At 37.7% G+C, this 10503-nt stretch overlaps 1 protein-coding gene across 1 annotated transcript; it reads right to left on the bottom strand.

The window, feature by feature from the left end:
• Positions 1 to 207: 207 nt before the first annotated feature.
• Positions 208 to 5679, bottom strand: LOC127643045 (probable global transcription activator SNF2L2). Its single transcript, XM_052125582.1, has 6 exons — positions 5398 to 5679; positions 3751 to 3977; positions 2518 to 2623; positions 1959 to 2060; positions 1350 to 1482; positions 208 to 1131 (listed from the first exon to the last, which is right to left on the bottom strand). Exons 1-6 carry the CDS (start codon positions 5479 to 5481, stop codon positions 1001 to 1003), a joined length of 783 nt encoding a protein of 260 aa, XP_051981542.1. The 5' UTR covers positions 5482 to 5679; the 3' UTR covers positions 208 to 1000.
• Between the last annotated feature and the right edge of the window lie 4824 nt (positions 5680 to 10503).

Genomic DNA, 10503 nt, shown 5'->3' on the forward strand with positions numbered 1-10503 from the left:
GTATTGCTCACATAACAGTTCATGCAACTTATAAACCAGTTTGCATTTATTTGAGAGGATTGGTATGGGTATTTGAGTCAAATATATCCTAATTGTTTTTTAATCGGAATTTCAATATTTTTCAAGGAAATGTATCCACATTAAACCCTGGAGAGATTTTAAAGAAATGTTTATAGAAATGATGATGAATCAAACTTTGTTGCCTTTTCACATCATATAAACCTCAAACATTTATTTCAGAATCTGTCCAAAAACCACTTTTTCCATCCATTTTAAGCTTAACACAAACTTGACAACATCATCAATGGGTGCCTCTCTTTGAGGGCATTAACTGTCACCAAAGAATACATCACTATCATGCTCCAAGCTCTTCTGTGCACATACAGTTAAAATCTTGTGATGACTAAAGTATGATAAGGAGCTTTTGGATATAAAATTGTGGCTGTTTTAAAGATGCTGACTGTTAATTAAGGAAATGGAAACGTACAAAGAGGAGGCGACAAAGTGCTCAGTCACAAACCAATGATAAAAAACTCTCTGAAACAGAGTCATAACTGCTTGCAAATTTAGCACAGCTTATCCCATCTTGAAAGACTGAATGGATCTGTTTAAATTATCATACAATATCATAATTTGTCATCCTCTGGAAAATTTACTTTTCAGGCAGTCTGAATTTATACCTTCATTATTTTGACCATGATACCTATCGATATCTTGTTTATGGTATCATATGGACTTTTTGGACATGTTGTAAATACATGAAAACAATGCAAATTTCAGATGCATCACTGCAAAATCACAGTAGTACCAATGCTGTTATCAGAATACAAATATATTATAAAGTTATACCAATTAATGGGGGGATCACTTTGTGAATCCTTGAGCAAAACATCAAGGAAAATTGGACTTAAATGGCCACACAATTTTCTTATAATGGCATACAATGTTCAAAGAATGAGGCTCATTTGTGGGTCCAATTCAATAGTCCTCCTGTGTGGTCTCACATTCTTTGCCATTCTTTGTCTTCATCACTGTTTGTAACCTTCTCATTTGGACCGGAATCACTAGGACCTGTAGTATTTCTCTCATTTTGTTCACTAAGCTTGGGATTGGTTGTCTCTGAAATAGAAGCTTATAAAACAAAACAAAATTTTACTTTCCAATATACATTAAACTGATTACACAAATATATGGTTTAGGTCAACTATCATTTTCAGATGTGTTGATTGGTTGTGACTGGGTTGACTACATAGTCCTAAAAGGGATTACAAGTATTGATCTATTTTTTAAATGAATGAATTTTTATTCAAAAAGGACAAGAATCCTTATCAGCATGCATGTTGACTTACACTCTAGATGTAAATGATCACCACCATCTGCCTCACTGCTTCCAACAGCATCACTGTCTTCCTCGCTGAGTTCAACGATGCGCTGTCTTGCACTCTCAAAAACCGACTTCAATACAATGGAGTCCTCAAAGATCTAAGACATACATAGAAGAGACACTTAACATTATCCACACAATTCATCTACAATAATCTCTGATGCAAATAGCTTTCTGCCTTCCAAATTTATTCAGACACAATAAGCACTGAATTTCAAATGTATTTATTTTTACGTGACATTGTTTTTTTAAGACAGTTTACTCAAAATGTGTTTAGTTATTTGCATAAATATTCAATCCATGTTTTGCACAGGCTATATGTTCACACAGATTTCCTTTTGCCTTACAATTGGCCTGTGCCTGGAGAATACATTTCTATTCAGGACAAGATATAAATTTGAAGGAAATATAAAACATTCAAAAGAAGTCAGATATAAAAGTAAAACATCTGAGTAAACTAAAGAACAACATTTCAATGTAGGATTTGCAATGCAATTTGAAAAACTAGTATAAATACTATTGTAAGGCACTTAAAATTGAAGAAAGATTATGAAAATATGTTCACGAGGCTCACCTGAGATCCTTCCAGATTAAATGTCTGAGCATTGTGACACATCTGCATGATATCCTTCTCCAGGTCTGCAATGCACCTGTATTTGTGATTACGCACTCTCTCCTGCATAAACAAAATCCAGGTTTTTATTCAAAGGCATGGATGAAAAATAGCAGAAGAAGACAACAGATGTATTTCCTGCTTTTTCCATTTCCATGCAAACACTTTGGAAATGTTTAAATCAATAAAAGATATTTCTTTTAAGATAGCATCTCTAAAAGTCCTCTCAAGTGCAACCAGCAAAAAGAAATAACTAAAATTCAAAACAGAGCAAAACTGATCTGTTTCCTGAGCTGAAAGGGTGGGTCAGTGTGGAGATACTGTAAGAATGGAAAAAAGAATGGTCTGGTGGAAAAGGTGTTGAAGAGAGAGATGAGGAGAAATTTACATTTTAGAAAAATACAAAAGGAAATGAGTCCGGATTGTTAGAAGACAAATAAACATGCTGATAAGCATGCTGATAGAAGATCAAATATTGATTAATATGGTGGAGTTGGGAACATGAAATGTCCAAGTTCACCCTAATCCTCCTGAAGTCCACTGGCTTGCGGATGAGCTCATAGTACTCTGGCACCTCTTTCCTTGAAGGCAGCTGGACAAAACCTTTACTAATCTGTCGGCCCAATCTGTAGAACAGTGATGTATTTAAAGAAAAGTGTGTTACTCATTGTTTTGGGTGACATGGCTAGTCTCCAGACAGTCTGTCAGTGAAATACAAATGCATTGACCTGACCTAAAGAAAATAAGGATGGCAACAATATGAATATAAACATATTTCTTACTGGTAAACTTTCCTAGATTGGTAAAGTTCTTTGTTGATCATACTAGGTGCATCCCAAATGGCATATTTTTGGACAATTCTAACCCATTTTCTAGTGTAAGCAGTGCGAGCGTAGCATGTTTACACTAAAAATGCAACAAAAAGAAGTGTACTACGAGTACCCACATGATGTACTAATTCAACTGTTGGGGGGAACGGTGTGTGGCATGTTGGACACTTCATGCACTCAACAGATCATAGCGGAACGTTACCTGGCCTAACAAAAAATGATAATTAATTATAAATGTGGCACCTACCGAAACATCTGTGACGACAGCACCTTGCAAATGTGAACTTAATGCTTTACCATTATCCCATGCTGTGTGAATATGTATGTAATATGTATGTAAGTGTTGGACTGTGTTTGGCTAACAAGTTAGCGGCAACACAATGCGTGTATTTGAAATGTCACTGAAAAAACTGTGATTGATTCAGTGTAGTCTAAAACCCTTCGTTTTCCATTTGGAAAGGTACTCTTTGAAAATGTAGATATTAGATGGCCGTGTGCATAGTGTTCGTGCATAAATAAGTATATAGTGCGTCATTTGGGACACAGCTGCTATTTTGGTTAAATTGCATTATACGGTTAACAACAAATCATTAAAGGGACAATTCCTCCAAAAATGTAAATTCAGTCATCATTTCCTCACCCTTATGTTGTTCCAAACCCGTATGACTTTTCTCACTTCCATGGAACACTATAGGAGAAACAATTTAACTAATGTTGATGCTGCTTTATTCCCATACAATGTATGTGAAAAGTGACTGAGGCTGCCAGCCCCAAACATTCCACCTAACATCTCCTTTCATGTTCCACAGAAGAAAGTCATGTGGCTTTGGGACAATAAAAAGGTGAATAAATTATGACAGAATTTGTATTTTTAGGTAAACAATCCCTTTAATCTGGGTGTTTAAATATGTTTGAGTACTGACATGTCTTTGTAATTGATGACCATATCCACGATTGTGTTCATTTGTTTTGTGAGCTTGGGAGGGTTGGGAGGTAGTTTCTCAGCAGGAGGACGACCTCGTCGCTTTTTGACCTTCTCCACCAACTCCTGACCAGTCTCAGAGCCCTGGTTGCTTTGATCGCTTTTTCGTTTCTTGAAGTTGCTTTCCTCCTCCATAACCTCAGACACTCCGTTTTGGATGCCCTGAGACTAGGGAGAAAACATATTTTAAACATTTAAAACTTACATATTTTAAATAAGAATCAAACAAAATCATCAAAAGATAGTCAGCCTTAAACTACAAAGTTGTCTGATGAACTCTCTGGCCTTTTATAGTGCCACTTCCAAGTTCAAATTCACATAGATAATCATCAGGAATCAAACCCTAGGATTGGCTAGAGTCCTCACCAGGCAAGCTGCCTTTAAATATCAATGAACATCTGATTTTACTTATATTTAATATTTGATAAAGCAGCACATCACGATATGCCACAAGCTTTGTGTGACCCCACGCAGGGCTGCTGGAGAGGCAAGTGATGTTGATGCATGCATCTTCATTCCCAATATGAATGAAATGATTGACATTTAAAGGTGATGCTCATCTCCTGCCAGCGCTCCAGATATAACAGAAACTGTGACATATAACGTGTTTCAGTAAACACAATGAGACATGACACCGACACTTATCAACATGTTAACTTTTCTGTGTACATGCCTTGTGTGTGCGTTAGAATAAGCACATGAGGAATTTACAGAGTTAAGTCAGTGTGTGTATAAGTGTGTGTGTGTGCTGCCGAGTCTATGTTTTACACAAAGGCAATTAAAGTGCAGTGATATGCTTGTCCCAGCCGTGCTGAAAGAGAGAGAGAGAGAGAGGTGAAAATATTAATTCAGAGTATGCCGCTATGCAGGCAGCGCCATACATTGATGTCTATGTCAAACACACAGAACACTCTCACACACTCCTATGCACAAAAAATAAGGCACAAATCAGACTAAACAAGGCACAATTTACTGGTATGAGATAACAGTCTTAGCACCCCCACAAATGCATGGATTTCATGCAAATACACTGCCATAAGAGAAATATGAAAAAGCAGGCACACAGAGAAACACACGGAATCCATTTATTCACAAGTACCCCAGGGGACCATGTGGAAGGACGGAGGCCTAATAATCAAGAGCATAATAATGGAATGCACAAACACGCACACATACACATACACTTGCATGCACAGACGTAGAACTTCTGAGCTGAGAAGCAGCGGTAAAAAAAACATGTAGAATGTTATGCTCAAAGCAGAAAGCAGATGTAAAAATGTTTTATGTCTGTCCTTGGTGCAGTTCTCCCCAACATATGAAACAGACTCTCATTACAACACACAAGTCTGCACAGCCTGTGTTCTGTACACTATTCCTGTAGCCTAAAAGGCACGAGCATTCCCAAAACAGATTTTTCTAGGCATTGATTCCCTTCACCAGATACAACTCACACCTTCACACACACACGGACGCTCTCACAAACATTCCCTCTCTCACTTTTGGTCTGTGTGACCGCGTGCTCGATGCACAGGAGAGAGAGAAAGTGAGAAGTAGAGAGAGAGAGTGAGAAAGGAAGACGGCGATTTACCTGACTGTGGTCTCCAGGCTGGCTCCAGTCTGGAGGAGAGAGAATTAGCAAACCAGCATTGCAGCGTGCAGCCAGTCTCTTCATCAGCTGATCACTCAAAAAGCACAGCCCGAAAGGGGGGTGAAAAGCACCCAGCTTTTCATACACAAATCAATTGGCGTTAGGATGTTGAGAGAGAGAGAGCCAAGCAGAGAGAAAAAGAGGGAGTGAGAAAGGAATAACTGCGAGACTGCTTTCTGCTAGATTGTCCCCGTGGAAAGGCCTGCAGCTCGCTTTTCTCTCTCTCCCCCCATCTCCCTCTCTCACTGCATGTTTTAATATCAACTGTCGCAATCTGGTTTCTTTTCCTTTTTTCCTCTTCCGCTCTCTCACTCACTTTTATGCTATCCTTCAGTATTTTAAACGCCCCTCTTTTGAAGAACTGGGCTCCATTTTTGTGCCTATGCAGATGTTTTTTGCAAGCTTTACTGACATCTTGAGAGGATTCCAGTGTAGTTAATGTCATGTTGCACACACTCACAAACACACACACACATAAATTGAGTAATGGCATGTTTGTATCTGCGTCTGGGAGCTTTTACAACATGACAAATCATGGAGATTTTAGGGTCATATCATTATCAAAATCATTAAGGGCTATAAATATGAACACATTTCCACATAATAGTCTCTCTGTGCTTTTCATTGAGAATGAGATTATTAGCCAAGTAGTTTCCCAGACACTTAATATGTAGCTGCAGACATGGCATATGCTTATCTATCCTTAGTTGTAGTTTTGCACAGGCACAGAGGTGTCCTAATATTGTACTTTCTACTATTTTTACTAGTATTACTATTATTGGTCCAGTTGATGGCAGACCCGAGACACTTATTTTCTATGAAATGCTGTAAAATCATTCATGTTTAGAAAATGTTCTATAAAGAGACGTGTATGCAAACTACACCTTATCAATTATGTGTTTGAATTTGCTCAAGTATGTTTACCACTAAGGACCAAAATAAATAATTAGTAGATAATTGAATTAGACCAAATAGATCTTGAGATAAAGCTGAAAAATATGTTGCAGGGTCACATGCACGAAGACCAAATGTATCTCATATTCCTATTAGTGTTACTAGTCTACTAATCTCAGCACAAATAAAATAAAAACACTAAGAAAGAGGTTGTTAGTTTGATATAAGTAAAAGTTTTAACTCTATATGATGTCATAATGTGTTTTCTATTTTCAGAATGTTGTATAGCTACTGATTTGCATTCAAAATTAATGCTCAGTTTGATCAAGTTATTTCTATAAGATCATTGGTAATCTTCTTTCAATGTCCAAAATAATATTCTTTAACAATGAAATATGCCTCTTAAAATCAGAAGCAGCTCTAAGGTGCAACATTGTAATGTGCATTTGCCATGGCAACAGCTTCATTACAAAAGATGTTGTTTCATTGAATAAAATGTTCATCTAAAAAAAAAAAAAAAAGCTTATCAAGTCTCTGACATGGCTTTTAAAAGTAGCACATATTGTTTGGACATGAAAATGCATATTATTAGAGTCTGTGTGTGCTGTTCTAGGGTTGCATGCTGTCCTAATTTTACATTTTATATGCATGTTGTGCTATCAGGTCGACAAGGGCATTTTGGTAAAAAAAAATCTCAGGCAGTTACTATGGCAACACCACGTTTTACTGGCTGCAGACCACACTGAGCTGTAATGCTATAGCATTCCATCATGAAACACAGACACACAGTTTGTCGTTCAGACACATTGAACATTCTCAGACACAATGAACCATTGAACTATAAATGAGCTAAAATACAAAGACATGCAGCATTTTACTAAAATAAGAACAGAGGTAAAGTTTAAATATGTAATGATATGCATGTCTATTTGTAATGTAATTACAGGCCTATCTACATTAAGACACATATAAGACAGCATGTTCACAACTACATAAATATGTTATCAACAAAATGGATGCACTATTCAGAATACATTTCTTACCACAAGATGTTGTTGCTGTATTTAATATGATCATTTATTTTCACTTACAATTCAACTGAACGAATTATATTATGTGGAGCTGGAAATTTTCTGAATGTTCTACACTGCCATTTTCATTTTCAGGTAAATTTGATATTTTGTGCAGTAAATATAATATGATGTTCCCAGCGGTGTGACTAAAACGGTTTAAAAAAAAGTTAATGGACATGGTGTGTGTACATTACCTGTATGCTTAAGTTAAAATAAGTTAAATAATTTGTAAATTAATGTGATTCTTTGCAAAATTACCTGCATCACATCACTAACATGATTACCGTGCACACCAACAAGTCCAACTGAAGTAAAAACCACTGTGAGAGTGAACGCAGGGTCACAGATTCATGAATTGTAGTGAACTCTATACACTCTGTTTCAGTGAATCAACCCAGCCTCCTCTTCTAGCTTTATAATCGGCAATTCAGCTCTTCAGCTCTAGATGGCAGCAGAACTGTGTGTTCCATTCAACTGCAAAATATTACAGGCCAAGTGATGAAATACATGTAATCAAAAGGTGGAGATGTAAGCATTATTTTATTTTATCTCATATATAGGATACATGAACATATATGAACAAGACAGACATTAACATTTAAGTCAGTTTTTTTAAAAGGGTGCCAAGCCTAACAAACAAGATTTTTAGATTTGAAAATGCAATGTGAATATTATATAATCTACAAGAAATGAAAAATCAGGCTTTAAAATATTATAATATATCCTTAAAATCCATTTAAATTCAAAAATAATATATAAAACTGTTTTAACATGCAGATTCCCAATACAGGTAAACGTAACAATGTAAAAATGAAAATATATTATAGGTCTAAATTATTGTCAAATAACTACATAACTGTTATGTTTGCATGTGAGAAATATATTGGTAACTGTTAGTAAAGGAGAAGAAGCCTTTATGAGCTTATATTACCAACAGTGAGTGCACTGCACTTGAACCACTGCCCTGACAACTTAACCAATCATACTCATCTCAGTCATATGGCTATGAAAAAAACATTTGATTGAATGGGGTGTTCTGAGAGGATTTCTGAATGGAGTAAGCGAGCATGGAAAAATTTCCTATCAATCAGAATAGCTTGTGCTAGATGAAGCGGGTGGAGTCTTGCTGTGAGGGGATCCCTGAGGACACACACACACAAATACAGAAACAACAGTGTTGCCAATTTGAGCATGAGGTAAAAAATTAACCCCAGGTAATTAAATATAATGGATTGCTATGAGATGTGTAGATGGTAAATGGTCTGCACTTATGTAGCGCCTTTTTAACCTTAGCGGTATTCAAAGCGCTTTACACTGCGTCTCATTCACCCATTCACACACACTCACACACCAGTGGTGGCAGAGCTGCCATGCAAGGCGCTAGCCTGCCATTGGGAGCAACATGAGGTTCAGTGTCTTGCCCAAGGACACTTCAGCGTGTAGAGTCATGTGGGCCGGGAATCAAACCGCCAACCCTGCGATTAGTGGCCAACCCGCTCTACCACCTGAGCCACAGCCACCTCAGATGAGCAGATAGATTATGATTAGGAATAGTCATACCCTAGTTTGGCCCTTTGAGTAGTTGACTGGGCATAGAGGAGCATAGCTATGTCTTTGTGTCCGGCCTCCAGAGCTATGGACAAAGCAGTGCTCTCATCCTACCAGCACAGACACACACACACACGTTTCTTTTACTATCATAGTGGTGACTTTCCATTATCCTGTAAGCCTAAACCTAACCTTCTCACAAACCTTTTCACATTTTAATAAGGAAATTATTTTGAATGTTTATTAAGCTGTTTTTCTAATGGGGAATGTTGACATTTCAACACTGAGCTGTTTGAACTCTGTAAGACCAGAGAGGCTTCTGTGCTCCCAACCCTCCATCTCTTTAGAGGATCTCTTATTGCCCTCCATCTCTTCATCAGACTCAGAACTTTTCTATTGTAATTCTGATGCACAATTTGTGCTGTGTGATTGCTTCTAGTTCAACCCCTCTAAAGCTATGTCAATGCTGGAGCCTGCTTGTTGATCATGCTGGCTCTTGACCAAGGCAGTCAGTTGTCTCTTTTCTTCCTGCAAAACAGAAATCTTCACCCGTAGGACAGGTATAACCTTTACTTGCGTCTCCAATTAATTTAGCCTCTGTAAAGCAGCTGCCATCTGATCCCTAACCAGCTGTAGATGAAGTGGACTGGCACCACTCACTGGAGATGCTCGGCCAGAGTTTGAGGAGCTGATCTTAAGGGAGCTCCCCACTAACAAGGTACCTTGGCTGGGTGGGTCAAGGACTGTCATCTTGGCACCTTTATAAATGCCTTGATTTAGGATGCTCCAACTATTGTAAGGAGAGAAGGTACCACTAGAGCCAAGACCACCAATCTACGCCTACGTCGTGGGTGTGGGTCTGGAGATCCTGTCTAAGAAGATCCTTTCTCATGTTCCAAATACTTACATGTTTCCATCAAGGTCTTTTCCACTAGGCAATTTGATTTGGTAGAGGTAGGATGCTGTGTGGCTGGGGATTTAGGATTGGAATGGGTATAAGGAAGCTGTGATCTTCTTCTGTTGACAAAGGAAGAGGATGATGATGAGGAGTGAGGGTTTTTCTTGTCCTCTTCACTGTTTACAGAGGACACAGACTCAGAGGATTTCAAGTTTCTTTTAGGGCTTGCAATGCTTAAGGCTCAGAGGCAGGGTTTGCCACCCTGGGCCTCTTGTTAAAATCCAGTTGGCGAATGGCACTCCGTCAATATTGTCAATGTAGTTAACAAAGTGTAAGTTAAGCTGGTACTCATATGGTGTATCAGTGCTGCACGGGCTACTCGGGAAAGTGTCAGCAGTTATCTCACACCAGTCTGTTTAAAAGAGGGCAAAATGTTTTTGACAGTGTAACTGGCAGAAGAAAAGAAAGGGTTATTTTTTAAGGATGGTGTCGACCCCGTACTAAGTATATATACATTTTTCCTTTGAGGAATTTCAATCATTTCAATAAATTTCAAGAAAAATTTCAATAATTAAATATAAAATTATAATAATAAAATAATACAATTATTATAATAGTGTAAGTAAATAAGGT

This window comes from Xyrauchen texanus, chromosome 4 (genome assembly GCF_025860055.1).
Source record: "Xyrauchen texanus isolate HMW12.3.18 chromosome 4, RBS_HiC_50CHRs, whole genome shotgun sequence".
In the NCBI taxonomy this organism is placed as follows: Eukaryota; Metazoa; Chordata; class Actinopteri; order Cypriniformes; family Catostomidae; genus Xyrauchen; species Xyrauchen texanus.